Source organism: Onychostoma macrolepis, chromosome 07 (genome assembly GCF_012432095.1).
Source record: "Onychostoma macrolepis isolate SWU-2019 chromosome 07, ASM1243209v1, whole genome shotgun sequence".
Lineage (NCBI taxonomy): Eukaryota > Metazoa > Chordata > Actinopteri > Cypriniformes > Cyprinidae > Onychostoma > Onychostoma macrolepis.
In genome coordinates, this window is record NC_081161.1 from 45,654,700 (window position 1) to 45,672,998 (window position 18,299).

An 18,299-nucleotide genomic window follows, 5' to 3' on the forward strand; every position below is an offset into this window, starting at 1 on the left:
CAAAAATATTGGCACCCTTGGTAAATATGATCAAAGAAGGCTGTAAAAATTAATCTGCATTGTTAATCCTTTCAAACTTTTATTTAAAAAAATTCAGAAAAATCTAACCTTTCGTTGGATAATAAGAATTTAAAATGGGGGGAAATTCATTATCAAATAAATGTTTTTCTCAAATACACGTTGGACACAATTATTGGTACCCCTAGAAATTCTCATGAGTAAAATATCTCTGAAGTATATTCCCATTCATATTCACAATTTTGAGCAGTCCAGGGTGATTATGAACATGAAATTATCCAGCCATGGCTTCCTGTTTCACAGAAATTTAAATAGGAAGGAAAACAAAGCACAAATTCCCTTAAATCCGATTGAGATGCTGTGGCATGACCTTAAATAGTTCATTCATGCTCGAAAACCCTCCAATGTGGCTGAATTGAAACAATTCTGCAAAGAAGTGTGGGACAAAATTCCTCCACAGCGATGTGAAAGACTTATTGCCAGTTATCACAAATGTTTGTTTGCAGTTGTTGCTGCAAAGGGTGGCACAACTAGTTATTAGATTTAGGGGGAAATTACTTTTTCACGTATGGGCCAGGCAAGTTTGGACAGCTTTTTTCCCTTAATAAATGAAATCATCATTTCAAAACTGCATTTTGTATTTACTCAGGTTATCTTTGTGTAATATTAAAATTTGTTTGATGATCTGAATCTTTTAAGTGTGACAAATATGCAAAAGATTAAAAAAAACAGGAGGGGGGCAAAAACCTTTTCATATATATATATATATATATATATATATATATATATATATATATATATACATATATACACACACACAGTGGGTACGGAAAGTATTCAGACCCCCTTAAATTTTTCACTCTTTGTTATATTGCAGCCATTTGCTAAAATCATTTAAGTTCATTTTTTTTCCTCATTAATATACACACAGCACCCCATATTGACAGAAAAACACAGAATTGTTGACATTTTTGCAGATTTATTAAAAAAGAAAAACTGAAATATCACATGGTCCTAAGTATTCAGACCCTTTGCTCAGTATTTAGTAGAAGCACCCTTTTGATCTAATACAGCCATGAGTCTTTTTGGGGTTGAGAAAAAAAAAAAAAAGCTGGAAAAAAACTCAAATTGATAAAAGGACTTTAATGCCTGAGGTGGGAAAATATGATATTTTGAATATGATATATTAAAATATGATGAATATTTTTTGGAGGTTTGATATGTGCCTAATGATGTGGGGTATTTAGAAGTTGAAAAGGTTGAAATGTTACCGAATCCCAGGAATGACCCTCCTGTCATTGATCAGAAGGTATGTTCCTATTTTTTTTTTTTTAAGTAGGAGCACTAGTGCTCCTGAAAAGAAATGTAAGCAATATAGTCCTCAAGAATGTAATATTAAAAACTAACTGCAAATGTTTTTGCAAAGTAATATGTGCAAATTCACACACTATGTATCTTTAATTTGGCCAGAATTGCAGGTGCTTGTCTAAACATACAAGAAAGTTTAGAGAAAATATTAAATACGTTGTTAATAAATGTTATTATAGATTATAAATAATCTATATATAAATAAATAATCTATAATTAGATTATAGATTATAATCTATAATCCCCCCAAAAAAAGCTCGAGTCCCCCCCAGTGAATTCTGGCCATTTCCACCACTGCGTGCAGCGCGATTCACCGACAGGTCCGCCAGCATAAGCTCACTGTGGCTAGCTATCTCGGCTACCTCCGATCACGCGTCCGCTCCTTCTCTCCCAAGTATACGGTCTCCGGCTTCGTTTTCCACTCACTCACTCAGTCGCTCGCTCAACACCCCGAGTCCGCGATCCCCTTATCTGAACCCCCGCTCAGTTTCATCGGCTTTACTCACTCTTTCTAGCGTTACATTTGTCTCAAACGCGCCAGCGCCCTGTGCTTCACACCGGTCCAGCGAGAAGAAGCCCGAAAAAACCCCTCTCGCACTCTCTCTCACGGTCCCTCTTCCGGTCACGTGTATCCGTTGTCATACCGACAGCCAGACACTATTGACTATACAGCATTAATACCCAAATGACCAATAAAAATAGTAACATGAAAACAATAATGATAGAGTAATAAAAAGCTTACTGTATGAAACCTCTGATAATATTATTTAGCTAAATAATATAAACTTTAATTTGAATCACTGTCATGAAATAAAATCACAAATATTGATCTCCTTTTAATTATGTAAAATTAATTGAATATATCCTTCTTTAGAAATCAATGTCTCCTATTATTTATTTTAATTAAATAAACGTTTATTTTTTAATAGTCATGTGACTCGTTTTTGAGTAAGAGAGATTAATCATAACCTGCCCTGTTTCCGTTACACTATAATGCCCAAGTTTACCACTGGGCTACATACAGAACACCCAATCTGTCTGCCTCACTATGGAGTCCTATCTAGGGGTCACATCACATGCCACTATATAGACAGCAACACAGAACTGGGCTCAGTGGTGCTGGCAGTATCTAAGTTCCCAAAATCACATACAGCTGACAACATCAAAGAGTCTTTGACAGATCTGATATCTGACTGGTTCAGTTGCTGCTATGGCGACAGACAATGCGGCCAACATGGTGTTAGGAATTCAGAAACTGGGACTACGCCATCTCCCTTGCTTTGCTCATCCCATCAACCTCATTGTTAAGAGGGCAGTAGAAGAACATGATGTGTTGGCAGACATCCGTAGCAGAAGCAGGAGTGTGGTGTCTTTTTTTTTCTTTCTTTTTTTCAGGAGCAGACACTGACATAAAGACACAGACAAGCTAATCCTTGCCTAAAGGATGGGCAGGCAGCCCCTGAAGCTGACACACAAATGTGTAAAAGTACAGTCTTTTGATTAGAAATGTACTTGAGTTAAAGTAAAAGTAGCCACCTTTAAATCTACTCTGATGTAACAGAGTAAATGTGGTTTGTTATACCCACCTCTGAATTGCTAGAATGACTTTAAAGTTGTCTTGGAAGGGAGAATCAGTACAAACTTGAAAACTAGGTGCTCAAGGTAAAGATGCAGGTACTCAGTGTAACCAGTGTATGTTTTGCAATTACTTGACTTGCATGCAAAGACAATGTCTGAAATACTTCACACTTTCACAAAGTGATGTTTGAATGGAGAAGGAGTCATGTTTGTATTTGTTCTATGTTTATTATTAACAGTAGTAAATTAACTGTTTATTGAATAACTAAACACAGCCTAAAGTCTTCTCATTAATGCTTTAATTGATCATTCATTTTAATGGCAAATCAGTTGACATTTTCCTGAAAATTTACATTGCAGATTGCAGTTAATCTGCAGAAAAAAATAAATAAATAAAAAAGACAGACACAATGACTGGTATACACAACAAGCTCATGTTTTCCATTTTTATAGTTTTAAAAACATAGAGGAAACAAAGATAGAATAACTTAATATTCTAAATAGAAAAAGGCCCAATATGCATTTCGAACATAATTAAAATTACAAGACCACTGGAAGAGCAGTGAGATAAATGCTTCTCTAATTTCTTCTAGAAAAAAATATCTCTGAGCAACAACCAAACTAGAAATTACATCATAAAAACCCAGAATATATGCTCAACCATTACATGTGCTGCTACTATAATCAGTACATATACTTTATCTATGATGAAAGAGTATACTGAGTATTATAGACTGCCATTCTTGTAATTCTTAGTTTGGTATCAGAATGCTTAGTTCTTCCAGTTCATTTTTTAATTCATTAAGATTATTGTTTAGCTCCTCTACAGTTACCCTTATTTTTTTCACAAATATCATGATCTCAGACTGCAGCTCTTGCTCATTATTATTGGAGGAATCATCTTGTTGAATCGCCATTGAAGCATAATCTTTGCGGAGTTTGTGAATTTCTCTGGCGTCGAGGGCAATAAAGAAGATGTCAACAGCTACAAAAAGTCCAGACAGAACCCCTGTAGCTGCTTCAGCCACACGCACAGCTCTTGCGGTCTGAGCTGCAACTTTCCCAACACTTGCGACTTCAGTTATACGGACAAGCTCTGAAATCCCTCCCAGTCCTCGCCCCAGTCGAGCTCCAGCATTTGCCCACACATCTTCCCCAGACTGTGCAATGGACCATGATTGATTGCTTCTAGATATCTCTCTTTGTTGCATTTCCACTGCTATTTGGATGTTTTGCACGCAGCAGCTTGTGGAGGTAATTTTTTCTTTTAGCTCCGTAATGAGCATTTTGATCTTTTGGCGGTTTGAACGCTGGTTAACCATCTTTGTTACGTTGCTTACACCAGCTGTTACTCCACCAGCTACTGCAACACCGATTCCCACTCCTGTTACTATCAGAGAAGCTCCGAGAGTGAACGGAGTGAGGATAAGTCCAACTATAGAGGTGATTCCTCCAGCCAATCCTACAACACCTCCTGTGAGACTGCCTACAGTTGTGTTGAAGTGGACTCTCTCCAAACCATCAGCCAGCTCTTCCAGTACCTTTAGACTGACTTTAGACTCATTGGTTGTCTCCTGATGTTCAGACTCATTAGATGACTCTTGACTTTCAGGCTCATTAGGTGTCTCTTGACTGTCTTCATACGTTTTACGCACATTAAGCTCTTTAATAGTTTGTGTGCTCTGAAAAAAAAAAACGTTTTATGAAATTCAAATCTTTTTTTTGACGGTTCAATGTTCTGTCTAATATCATTAATGTCAGTGCCAGTTTCTGAAACATTGTTACTTTATGACTTTAGGGGACTTCAGCAAAGTACAGTAACTCACCTTGTCATAAAGGTGTTCAATGATAAAAGGCCTCATCAAGATCTCACTGACAGACGGGCGGTTCGCTGGATCAGTCTGAAGTGTGTCTGTTACCAGCTGACGAAGGTTCTGAGAGAAGTTCACAGGAAGCGCTTCATAGGAGCTTCTTAGTATCTTTGGAATAATATCAACTGTGCTTGTTCCTACAAACTAAAGACAGGCAAAATATGAGTCAACGATTTTGTAAGTAGTTTGCAAAAAAAATAAATTAAAAAAATAAAATAAAATAAAATAAATACATATTGTTTCAAAGCAGCTTTAAAGGGGTCACCGGATGCCCATTTTACACAAGCTGATATGATTCTTTAGGGTCTTAATGAAAAGTCTATAACATACTTTGGTTAAAAATTCTCAATGGTAGTGTAAAAAACACCTTTTTAAACCTGTCAAAATCAGCTCTGTTTTCAGCACGCCGTTTTTTAGTCCATGTTGCTTTAAATGCTAGTGAACTCTGCTGACTCCGCCCCTCTCTTCTGTGGAGTCACGAGCAGACCATAGATATGTGTAGAGACCCTATTCGACCACTCCAGATATTTATTTTGACGCTCAGCCATCACGCATTCACCATAATAATCAATGAATATTCAATATATACAAGCGTATAATTTGCTGTTGTAGACGCACACAGTCAATGTGCTCAAAGATTCACAGACCGTTCCAAAAACGGCAGATGCCAGTTTGGTTTACTAGGCTACACAATCATGGGGAAGACTGCTGATCTGACAGTTGTCCAGAAGACAATCATTGACACCCTTCACAAGGAGGGTAAGCCACAAACATTCATTGCCAAAGAAGCTGGCTGTTCACAGAGTGCTGTATCCAAGCATGTTAACAGAAAGTTGAGTGGAAGGAAAAAGTGTGGAAGAAAAAGATGCACAACCAACCGAGAGAACCGCAGCCTTATGAGGATTGTCAAGCAAAATTGATTCAAGAATTTGGGTGAACTTCACAAGGAATGGACTGAGGCTGGGGTCAAGGCATCAAGAGTTGTCGTACAATTTGGCTACAGTTGTCGTATTCCTCTTGTTAAGCCACTCCTGAACCACAGACAACGTCAGAGGCGTCTTACCTGGGCTAAGGAGAAGAAGAACTGGACTGTTGCCCAGTGGTCCTAAGTCCTCTTTTCAGATGAGATCAAGTTTTGTATTTAATTTGGAAACCAAGGTCCTAGAGTCTGGAGGAAGGGTGGAGAAGCTCATAGCCCAAGTTGCTTGAAGTCCAGTGTTAAGTTTCCACAGTCTGTGATGATTTGGGAACAATGTCATCTGCTGGTGTTGGTCCATTGTGTTTTTTGAAAACCAAAGTCACTGCACCTGTTTACCAAGAACTTTTGGAGCACTTCATGCTTCCTTCTGCTAACAAGCTTTTTAAAGACGCTGATTACATTTTCCAGCAGGATTTGGCACCTGCCCACACTGCCAAAAGCACCAAAAGTTGGTTAAATGACCATGGTGTTGGTGTGCTTGACTGGCCAGCAAACCCAACAGACCTGAACCCCATAGAGAATCTATGGCGTATTGTCAAGAGGAAGATGAGAAACAAGAGACCAAAAAATGCAGATGAGCAGAAGGCCACTGTCAAAGAAATCTGGGCTTTCATACCACCTCAGCAGTGCCACAAACTGATCACCTCCATGCCACGCCGAATTGAGGCAGTAATTAAAGCAAAAGGAGCCCCTACCAAGTATTGAGTACATATACAGTAAATTAACATACTTTCCAGAAGGCCAACAATTCACTAAAATGTTTTTTTTATGGGTCTTATGAAGTATTCTAATTTTTTGAGATAGTGAATTGGTGGGTTTTTGTTAAATGTGAGCCAAAATCAATCACAATTAAAAGAACCAAAGACTTAAACTACTTCAGTCTGCGTGCATTGAATTTATTTAATACACGAGTTTCACAATTTGAGTTTAATTACTGAAATAAATGAACTTCCACGACATTCTAATTTATTGAGATGCACCTGTATATCTATGGAGCATAACCAAATTTCAGCCGTGAAACTTGCTAACTAGCATGTACAGAACTGCGTCATTCTGACAGGAACCTCAGAACAGTCCGATTTGAGAAAGGGGATTTTAAAATGGGGATTAAAAAAAAAAAAAAAAACACTGGGTGGATTTTTATAATTATAGGATGGATGTGTACACACACTTCCAACACACATTTATGTTCAAACAACTTGAAAAGTGAATTTTGTATCCTATGACCCCTTTGCATCCGAAGACGAAATTAAAATGACATCGAGCTTTTTCTGAAAACGGTCGGTACTTTTCAAAGATACATTCATATTATTTGAAACGTGCAATTCTCATGTATAAACAAAGTATAAGCCTTTTGGAAAATCTAGCTATTTGTGCCAGTCAGTTTTGATATAGTGATGACGGGCCGCCACAAATAACTCAAATAAATAATTCATGGGAAACGCTTGCTATAAGTCAAATGGCCATATAAGTGATAAAAAATAAAGTTAAAATAAAAATAATCTCATATTAGAGGTGAAATGTCACCCGATTACGCCAAACATCATACTCTCACTGGATGTCATGACAACAAATGTCATGAAGGAAAAGTTTGAATATCTCACCTTCGCTTTCATTCTTAATTCTTAATAGTAATATTATATTACTATTACTATATTACAGGATTCTTTGACAGTGGCCTTCAGCTCATCTGCATTGTTGGGTCTGGTGTCTCTCATCTTCCTCTTGACAATACCCCATAGATTCTCTATGGAGTTCAGGTCAGGCGAGTTTGCTGGCCAATCAAGCACAGTAACACCATGGTCATTGAACCAGCTTTTGGTACCTTTGGCAGTGTGGGCAGGTGCCAAGTCCTGCTGGAAAATGAAATCAGCATCTTTAAAAAGCTTGTCAGCAGAAGGAAGCATGAAGTGCTCTAAAATTTCCTGGTAGATGGCTGTGTTGACTGTGGACTTCAGAAAACACAGTGGACCAACACCAGCAGATGACATGGCAGCCCAAATCATCACAGACTGTGGAAACTTCACACTGGACTTCAAGCAACATGGATTCTGTGCCTCTCCACTCTTCCTCCAGACTCTGGGACCTTGATTTCCAAATGAAATGCAAAATTTTCTTTCATCTGAAAAGAGGACTTTGGACCACTGAGCAACAGTCCAGTTATTTTTCTCCACAGCCCAGGTAAGACGCTTCTGACGTTGTCTCTGGTTCAGAAGTGGCTTGGTAGCCCTTTTCCTGAAGACGTCTGAGCATGTTGACTCTTGATGCATTGACTCCAGCTTCAGTTCACTCCTTGTGAAGCTCTCACAAGTGTTTGAATCACCTTTGCTTGACAGTATTCTCAAGCTTGCAGTCATCCCTGTTGCTTGTGCACCTTTTCCTACCCAAATTCTTCCTTCCAGTCAACCTTGCATTTAATATGCTTTGATACAGCACTCTGTAAACAGCCACACCTTTCAGTAATGACCCTCTGTGACTTACCCTCTTTGTGGAGGGTATAACGGCTCCTGAATTCTTCTCCGTGACCAGAAAAACCACGCTTCAACTGATGCCTTCGATGCTTTCAATTTTTAATTTCTTCCTCGCAAACGTCAGGACAGTAAACGAATGAAAATAAATACAATTACAATCAAGTTTGTGATGCTTTGTGAATTCTCCATGATGTAGTTCGATTAATCCCAAAATGTATTAAACTTACATCAGTACACACTGTACCTTAAATTATAAACAAATGATAAACCAGATAGCAAACATACCGTGTGCTTTCCAATCAGGATTCAGGAGACATTAGGAGACATATTCCGAACAAACACTCTTCTCAATCTTACACCTCTCAACTTGCGTGCAAGTCTTTTCTGAGATCACGCTGCTTGTAAGAAATCACGTGACCGGTAAGTCTAATGTAAGTCTCATTTTCTCCTGCAGGTGTCACTATTGGCAACTATAATGCAGATAAAATATACAATACCCAAACTAGTATTCAATTATTACACAACATTTATAATAAACAAAAAAACCTTTTAAGTGACCAAAATATTCAGCAAGAAAACTATCTGCGACAGCTACAGAGGGTGTCAATGTTCGTCTTCTGGATCATTGCCAAGGCAGCAGTCTTCTCCATTATTGTGGTTTCAAAGAACAAGGGATACCTGGAATTTATACTGTAGGGATGGTCATTTATTGAAACTCAAATGTAAATATTCTAATATTTTGAGATGCTGATTTTTGACTTTCATGAGCTGTAAGCTCTAATCATCAAAATCAAAAGAAATAAACATTTGAAATATATCAGTATGTGTGTAATGAATGAATATAATATACAAGTTTCACTTTTTGAATGGAATTAGTGAAATAAATCAACTTTTTGATGATATTCTAATTATATGACCAGCACCTGTATGAATGTGAAAGAATTAAAAGCTACTTTTTTAATGAAAAAAAAAAAAGGATAATCTGTCACAAAACACCTTTTCTGAAACCTTGAAAAACCAAATGAAACTTTAAACTGAACTGGAATATGATAATGAGTAAAGAGAAACATGTATACTAATCTGGAAAATGAATGTACTGACTGACTGAAATTTTGATATTATTGCATCGCTAGTTGAGTGGTTGATTATCTCAATGAGAGTAACCTGCAGTATATCTATATTACTAAAAAATGTGTATTTTATTTATTGTTTTTTTAAGCTTAACATTGTTCTAAACATGCTCAATATCTAATGAAAGAAAAATCTTACAGCACACTTCAGCATACACATCTCATAGATGATACAGCCAAGACTCCAGATTTCTCTGTAAAAAAGAAAAATGAGAGAGAAGATTATAAAGGTTACAGTTTCAGTATTTAGCTATGGAAACGGTTTAGTCATACTAGAATAAATATCAGAAATGTATTATATTTATTACGATTTCTCATCGTAAGATTTGCCTCTCAAAATCTCAGGTGCAACGTATAAAAGAGCTTCAGTTTCTGATGTTTGTGCATCAGTGGACCTGACAGAAACAGAAAGAGAAATACATGTTACAGATCACTGTGCTTTGACTAAACAGTATTTCATGTAGTACATGTTGAATAGATCATGTCAAGTCCTGTTTTTAATTAAATGAGCACATACAGTACCATTCATGAATCTTTTCAAACTCTCCAAGGCGAATGGTTCCACATGCAGTGAAAAATATGTTCTGCCATAAGAAAACATATGCATTTAGGAAGATATAGTTATAGCGGCAATATTAGTTTAAAATAATTAAGGCAAGACACTACACGCAGCTGTCATGAATCCTGTCCTTGGCCCTCCGTCCGATTGCTACCAGAGGTCGCCCTTCCATTACATTGACTCTCCCATTACACAGACTGTTACATGTCACCCCGGACTACATTTCACAGGTTCCATTTCACTGATTACACTCTCACCTGTAGCCAATCACACACATTATTTAACCCCCTCCCAGATCCTTCTCTGGTTGCCCCTCGTCTGGACTATAGTCTGTTTTTTGGATTACCCGTTTGCCTCGCCCTTTGGATTATGTTCGCTATTGATTGACCCTTGCCTGTTTGCTGGACTACTCTTTGTTTTGTCTTCAACATACCTGTTTGCAATTGTCTGACCCATGCCTGTTTTTGACCACGTCTTTTAATAAAATTAAAAATTAAAAATTGTCTGGCTGTTGAAAGTATTTTTATATAGCAACAAAAAGAAACAAGAATTTTGAACCCATGGCTTTATTCAATGTTCTAATTTTTGTCCTAGAAATTAATTTCTCAAGATGGCACCGAGGATGGCAGCTATGTTGTGAGCTCTGAGAAAACTCTGCAGTTTTTTGTATGTTTTATTTGTTATTTTGTTGTTTTAAGTATTGGATGTTGTTAGTATAACTGTCTACGATAGACACACGCTTTTAAACATTGGTTTCTTCGTCGAGCAACGTAAACCGGACTTTGAATTCTTGAACGCCGGTGTTTTGTTTACAGACACCGCATCAGCACCCTTTGTCTGGGCTGCACGGTCGCAACAGAGGAAACGCCGCCGGAAAAGGGGGAAGAGAGCCGCCGTCCTTGTCAGAATCAGACGACGTCCTCTCCGACCTCCTCTCCCAACCATTTTGCTGGCTAACGTTCAGTCAATGGACAACAAACTCTGTGAACTGTGGGCACGCATCTCATACCAATCATAGGTGGGGGCGTTTCTTTATCAACAACTTGTGGTGTGATGAAAGGAACCTACACTCTATTAAATCCTTCTGCTCCTCTGATCTGGAATTTCATATGCTTCTGTGTCGACCATTCTGGCTACCGAGGCAATTTACAGCGATCATGATCACAGCTGTTTGCATTTCCCCTCAAGCCAACACAGACCAGGCATTCAAGGAACTGTATGGGAATATAAGTGAGCAGGAAACCGCTTACCCAGATGCGGCATTTATTGTTACCGGGGACTTTAACAAAGCCAACTTCAGAACAATAGCTCCAAAATATTTCCAACACATCGCCATCAACACACGTGGTGATCGTGCACTGGACCACTGCTACTCTCCTTTCCGGGACACCTACAAATCCCTCCCCCGCCCACCTTTCGGCAAATCGGATCACTCTTCCGTTCTGCTCCTGCCTGCTTATAGGCAGAAACTGAAACGGGAAGCACCTACCCTCAGGACAATTCAATGCTGATCGGATGCTGTACTACAGGACTGTTCTGATCACGTGGACTGGGACATGTTCCTGGCAGTGTCTGATGACGACATATAGGCGTACTCAGATACTGTAATGTGTTTCATCAGGAAGTGTGTAGAAGACGTAGTACCGACAAAAACAATCTGCATCTACCCCAACCAAAAACCGTGGATTAATAGCGATGTTCGAGCAGCCTTGTCAGCGTGGACATCTGCCTTTAAATCCGGAAATGTTGACGATCGAAAACAAGCCAGTTACGATCTCAGGAAATCCATCAAAGCCGCCAAACGACAATATAAAAACAAAGTTGAAGAACAATTCAACACCAACAATACAAGAAGCATGTGGCAGGGCATCAATAACATCACAGATTTTAAAGGGAATAAACCAGTTACTGTGAACATTGTCGCCTCTATCGGACGAGCTTAATAATTTATATGCTCGTTTCGAGGCTCACAATACTGCCCACACAGAGAGCGCTCCCACGGCTGTTGCAGAAGAGGTGAGTGGACTCTCCATTTTTGTCACAGATGTAACCCTATCCTTCCGACGGGTGAATATCTGCAAGGCTGCGGGTCCTGATGGCATCCCAGGCCGTGTGCTCCGAGCATGCACATTCCAACTAGTTGGGGTTTTCACAGACATTTTCAATCTCTCCCTCTCTCTGTCTGTGGTTCCCTCATGCTTCAAAAAATCCACCATTGTGCCCATACCAATGAAAAATAAAATCACATGCTTGAATGACTGGAGGCCTGTTGCTCTGACACCCATTTTCAGCAAGTGTTTTGAGAACTCATCAGAGACTACATCTGCTCTGTGCTGCCTGCTTCACTGGATCCGCTACAATTTGCATATTGCAGCAATCGTTCCTTAGAAGGGGGTGACCCAATACTTTTGGCAATATAGTGTATTTGCATCGGTAAAAATCTATTTATTTATATATAATTACTAGTGGATGCGCTACAGTTTTATTGTTTAGAAAGTGACCAATAATCTGTGACCAATATTTTATATATAGATTGATTTCTCCTCTTGAAACTGTTTCTCAAGCGCGTTCTCTCATCATCGCTGTGCGTGAATATGACGAAGCACAACGACACTACGGAGACCTGAGGAAAAACTGGGATTAAAGTCCAAAACCTGACTTGAAATAACCTAACAAATCAATTGGGGCTAAAGCGGTTATAAACGACAATGTAAGTTCACACAATCGAACTAATTTTTGCACGTTTATTCTTAAGCAGCCTTTAATGTCGATCATGGATCAAATCGATCCACCATGGCGAATATATTTGTGCTGTTTAATGCATTTGAGATGTTTTGTTTTCCTCAGTGCATAACAGAGATGTCACAAGTATATTTTTCATCTGTAAATGTTAGAAAGTCATGCACATATATCCATTTTGCTTTCAGGAGTGGGCTTACGCAAGTGGATGAGTGCTGCTGTTAAAATAGGAGCGCAATAATTCTGAGTCAAATATGCATTTTATATGCATTTTATGCATTTTATGATAGCATAAATGTAAAGGGCCTATTGTAATGGGTAAATAAAATGTAAGCTGATACAGTCCTAATTACTTAGCTCAGATTAGTTAATGTGTGTTTCTTATAGCAGTTAAAATGTAGTTTTAATTTAGTGATTTTAACTTTTAGTTTAGTGATTGTTAAAGGGGTCATATGATGCGATTTCAAGTTTTCCTTTCTCTTTGGAGTGTTTCAAGCTGTTCATGCATAGATAAAATCCCTGAAGTTGCAAAGACTAAAGTCTCAAAACTAACAAGATATTCTTTATAAAAGTTAAGACTTGTCCACGCCCCCCTAAAGCGGCTGATTCAAACACGCCCATGTCTACATCACGGTGTGGGGAGATTTTCATAACACCGTCCAAATGTATACGCAAAGAAAGGGCGGCGTGATTTTTATTCTCACTGTAGTGTTGTTTCTGCCGCCTGCGCCATGTCATGGAGACGCTGTGTTTCGTTGTGAAAGTGAAACTACTTTGTTTGGTCTTCCAAAAGAGGACACAACTAGAAATCAGTGGTTAAGTTGTATTAGCCCAGACATGATAGTTACCTCCGAGGTTTCAAAACAGCTGATCATGCTGGAACTTACGGTTCCATGGGAAGAGCGGATTGAGGAAGCAAATGAGAGGAAACGTGTTAAGTACCAGGAACTGGTGGAGGAGTGCAGGGAGAGAGGCTGGAGAACCTTCTATGAGCCTATAGAAGTCGGCTGTAGAGGCTTTGCAGGACGTTCACTTTGCAAAGTCCTCAGTCGTTTGGGCGTTACAGGGGTGCCTAAGAAGAGGGCAATTCAATCCGCAAGCGAAGCCGCAGAGAAGGCCACAAGGTGGCTTTGGATTAAGAGGGCTGATCCGTGGACTGCTACTGGGACGCAAGTCGGGGCTTGATCAACCCCGGCTGGGTCGCCTGGGCGAGGGTGTATGATGTTGCGAGACCCGAAACACCCAGTGATCCCATGGTACATTACTGAGGATGCGTCCCAGGGCATCCATGAGATGTTTCTTGCATAGTTAATGTCTGGCTCAGCCAGTGACTCCTAGAAATAGACTAGGTGACGAGCAAGAACAGTTTTGGTCGACTACTGGAGAGACAGTTGACGGCACGGAAAGACTGCACCTGGGACAGTATGGGTTAGCAACCCAGCCTGTGTCTTTCGTGAGAGAGAACCCAAACAAGCTACTGAAAGCCCTATAGAGAGATACCCACAGGAGATCCCGAGAGGGGGGGAGGATGAGATCTCCAATCGGACGGATCAAAGGTTAACAACTTATGCAAACGGACAAACGACGAATGTGACATGCATTTGCGGAAAGCTGTGCAAGAATCATCGAGGCCTAAAAATCCATCAGGCCAGAATGAAATGTTTGGAGCGGGAGAGTGAGGTGCAACGCACAGGTCTTGAACCTGGTGAGACGCAGGAGGAGCCCGGCCAGGAGGCAACCCACAGAGCCCAGTCCCTCCACGTACCAGAGCCTCCAAATCCCAGCAGAGTAGTTCAGCAGCGGATTAAGTGGCCCCCAGCCAGCAAACGGAGTGAGTGGCTGCAGTTTGACGAGGATGTGTCCAACATCATCCAAGTCACAGCCAAAGGAGATGCTGACAGCCGACTCCAAACGATGACTACCATCATCTTTAGCTATGCTATGAAAATAATTTCAGGATGCGGGTCACTTCAGGGTCAGAAACATCAGACTGGCATCGCACTGGGAAAGGAATAATAACAGGCTGTACCATCTCTATTATTCTTTTCGCTCTTGCCATGAACATGGTGGTCAAGTCAGCCGAGGTGGAATGCAGAGGGCCCTTAACCAAGTCAGGCGTACGACAGCCCCCTATAAGAGCTTACATGGATGACCTTACCATCACAACGACATCAGTCCCAGGGAGCAGGTGGATACTACAAGGACTTGAGAGACTCATTACCTGGGCAAGGATGAGTTTTAAGCCCTCTAAGTCAAGGTCCATGGTGCTGAAGAAGGGGAAAGTGGTTGACAAGTTCCGTTTTTCCATCTCAGGAACTGTCATCCCAACCATCACGGAGCAACCTGTCAAGAGTTTGGGGAAGCTTTTTGACTCCAGCCTGAAAGACTCTGCCGCCATCCAGCAGTCCAACAAAGAACTTGGAGCCTGGCTTACCAAGGTTGACAAGTCCGGTCTGCCTGGTAGATTTAAAGCTTGGATCTTCCAGCATTCCATCCTGCCCCGAGTCTTGTGGCCCCTGCTGGTATACGCAGTCCCATTGACAACAGTTGAGTCCCTAGAAAGGAAGATCAGTGGCTTTCTTCGGAAGTGGCTGTGCCTTCCACACAGTCTTACCAGCGCTGCACTGTATGGGACGAGTAACATCCTGCAGCTGCCCTTCAGTGGCCTCACAGAAGAATTTATGGTGGTACGCACCTAAGAAGCCCTACAGTATAGAGACTCCAGGGACTGCAAGGTGTCATCAGCCGGCATTGAGGTGAGAACAGGAAGGAAATGGAAGGCTGGGAAAGCAGTGGAGGTGGCAGAGTCACGCCTGAGACCAAAGGCATTGGTGGGCACAGTGGCAACAGGCAGAGTTGGCTTGGGCTACTTCCCAAAGACCCTGGTTAGCCAGGCCCGCGGCAAGGAAAGACACCATCTACTTCAGGAAGAGGTCCGAGCAGGTGTGGAGGAAGAGCGAGTGAGCAGGGCAGTGGGACTATGGCAGCAGGGAGCGTGGACTAGGTGGGAGAGTACACTGCAGCGTAGGATCACCTGGGCAAACATCTTGCAGGCAGATTTCTATCGTGTCCGTTTCTTGGTACAAGCTGTCTATGATGTCCTGCCAAGCCCAGCGAACCTCCATGTCTTGGGGAAGAGCGAGACACCTTCCTGCCTTCTTTGCTCTGGAAGAGGCTCTTTAGAACATCTCCTCAGCAGCTGCCCAAAGGCTCTGGCTGATGGTCGCTACCGTTGGCGCCATGACCAGGTGCTTAAGACAATTGCGGAGAGCTTAGCCTCAGCCATCAACACCAGCAAGCACCATCATGCTCCAAAAAAGGCAGTCCCCTTCATCAAAGCTGGAGAGAAACCCCGGGCGCGCCCACAATTAACAACAGGCCTCCTCCACAATGCCTCGGACTGGCAGCTGCAGTTCGACCTGGGAAAACAGCTGAGGTTCCCTCAGCACATTGCAACAACAAGCCTCCGCCCAGACATGATAGTTACCTCCGAGGTTTCAAAACAGCTGATCATGCTGGAACTTACGGTTCCATGGGAAGAGCGGATTGAGGAAGCAAATGAGAGGAAACGTGTTAAGTACCAGGAACTGGTGGAGGAGTGCAGGGAGAGAGGCTGGATAACCTTCTATGAGCCTATAGAAGTCGGCTGTAGAGGCTTTGCAGGACGTTCACTTTGCAAAGTCCTCAGTCGTTTGGGCGTTACAGGGGTGGCTAAGAAGAGGGCAATTCAATCCGCAAACGAAGCCGCAGAGAAGGCCACAAGGTGGCTTTGGATTAAGAGGGCTGATCCGTGGACTGCTACTGGGACGCAAGTCAGGGCTTGATCAACCCTGGCTGGGTCGCCTGGGCGAGGGTGTATGATGTTGCGAGACCCGAAACACCCAATGATCCCAGGGTACATCACTGAGGATGCGTCCCAGGGCATCCATGAGATGTTTCTTGCATAGTTACAACACTGTTCCAGAAGAGTTCAACCCAAATATTAGAGTGTGTATAGCACATTTTACAGAGGACTATTTGCTGATCCTGGGAGAGAGTAGCCTTGCTTGCAGGCTTGCACAAAGGCTGTTTCTATAAAGTGGGGCAATTCCAATTTTGCAAGGACAGTCTGATGCTTCTGACTCACAGCCTGTAAGTACGTTTCTGCTACTGACGATTCAAACGCGAGTTCTGAGCACTGTAGAGTAGTGTTTCTTGTTTGTCGTTTCTCCGATCACAAATGCAGACATGGTAATGTTTATGCAGCGTGATGGGACGAGTAAAAAGGCAGTATAAGTCATTATAATCAGTAATTATGTCCCCACTGGATGCAACAAATGCATCCTTTATTATGGGTTTTATTGTTTTAGGCCGTTTCTCAAACAGAAGGCTGCATCCTCCGGAGGTCGCATTTGTAGGCTGCATACGTTACAAAGAAGATCTTAGTATATTAATGGTTATAAATTTGACTATTATTCTTAGTTAAGTGTAAATTGTTGTAATATGCTTTTGACTCGCAAATGTAATGCTCAGTTAACTGAAATAAACCAGGCTTGATGACGTATGCAGCCTACAAATGTGACCTCCGGAGGATGCAGCCTTCCGTTTGAGAAACGGCCTTAGTCTCGTCTCGCCGGGAAAGGCCATTACAATACGGTGAGGGGCGTAACATTTCCATCTCACACTTGAGGTATTCGATCAATCACAATGCACTGGATAGCTGGCCAATCAGAGCACACCTCGCTTCTCAGAAGGATGAGCTTTCTAAAAAATTGACACGTTTCAGAAAGGCAGAGCATAGAGGAGCAACAATAATGTACAGTATGTGGAAAATAATGTGTTTTTTGAACATCATATGACCCCTTTATAGGTAGCAATTTATATGTGACCCTGGAGCACAAAAGCAGTCATAAGTAGCACAGGTTTATTTGTAGCAATATACAAATATTAGCCTGACAGTTAGCCTGCTTTATACCAGGTTAGTTTCCCAGCATAAGTTTCCACAGTGACTGAGGTTGATCTTTGTTAATTTTGCTTTATGGAACCAAATCATTTGACAGTGAGTCAGACTAACTGAAATAAGCCTGGCTTATTTGGTTAACTTGTTTTATGAAACAGGCCTCGAGGCTTTAGATGCCAGACAGAAGAAGACACAAGTTAATTTATGATTTGCTGTCTGTCTGAACCAAAGAAATAAAAGTGATCATATTTTTTCCATTGCATATTATTGCATCAAATCGCATTGTGTTGAATCGCATCGAATTGCACTGCATCATAATAGGGGTGAATCACATCACATTGCATCGCAAGCTGCTTCATATGTATCTTCAGTGTATCGTGTCGTTGGCTATGCATCGAGATGCGTATCGCATCGGCCTCAGTTAGGGAGATGTTCATCCCTAGTGCAAATACATACGAGCATCATCACTGTGTCTGTCACGTGACTCTGTTCCCCTCTGGAGCTTGAACTGATGGTAAAACTAAGGACATTATTAACTGTCTTTACATTTATTTTGAAAGCTGAAGCTCGCAATTGTGGAAAGGGGCGTTACATTTCCGACGCGTTCTTATGGTTTTTGGCCAATCACAATGCACTGGGTCAGCTGG

The 18,299-nt window shown here is 41.1% G+C and overlaps 1 protein-coding gene across 2 annotated transcripts in view; it reads right to left on the reverse strand.

Annotated features, from left to right (window-relative positions):
• Nucleotides 1–3,203: 3,203 nt before the first annotated feature.
• Nucleotides 3,204–18,299, reverse strand: part of LOC131544661 (apolipoprotein L3-like) — a 29,766-nt gene continuing 14,670 nt past the window's right edge. The window contains exons 7-11 of one of the 2 annotated variants that reach the window (XM_058783040.1): nt 9,938–9,999; nt 9,724–9,810; nt 9,555–9,609; nt 4,791–4,979; nt 3,204–4,646 (exon numbers count right to left, since the gene is read on the reverse strand). In XM_058783040.1, coding sequence (XP_058639023.1) covers nt 3,717–4,646; nt 4,791–4,979; nt 9,555–9,609; nt 9,724–9,810; nt 9,938–9,999 — 1,323 coding nt within the window. In that variant the 3' untranslated portion in view covers nt 3,204–3,716. The remainder of the gene's footprint in view (nt 4,647–4,790; nt 4,980–9,554; nt 9,610–9,723; nt 9,811–9,937; nt 10,000–18,299) is intronic. The other variant, XM_058783041.1, reaches the window with a different exon arrangement.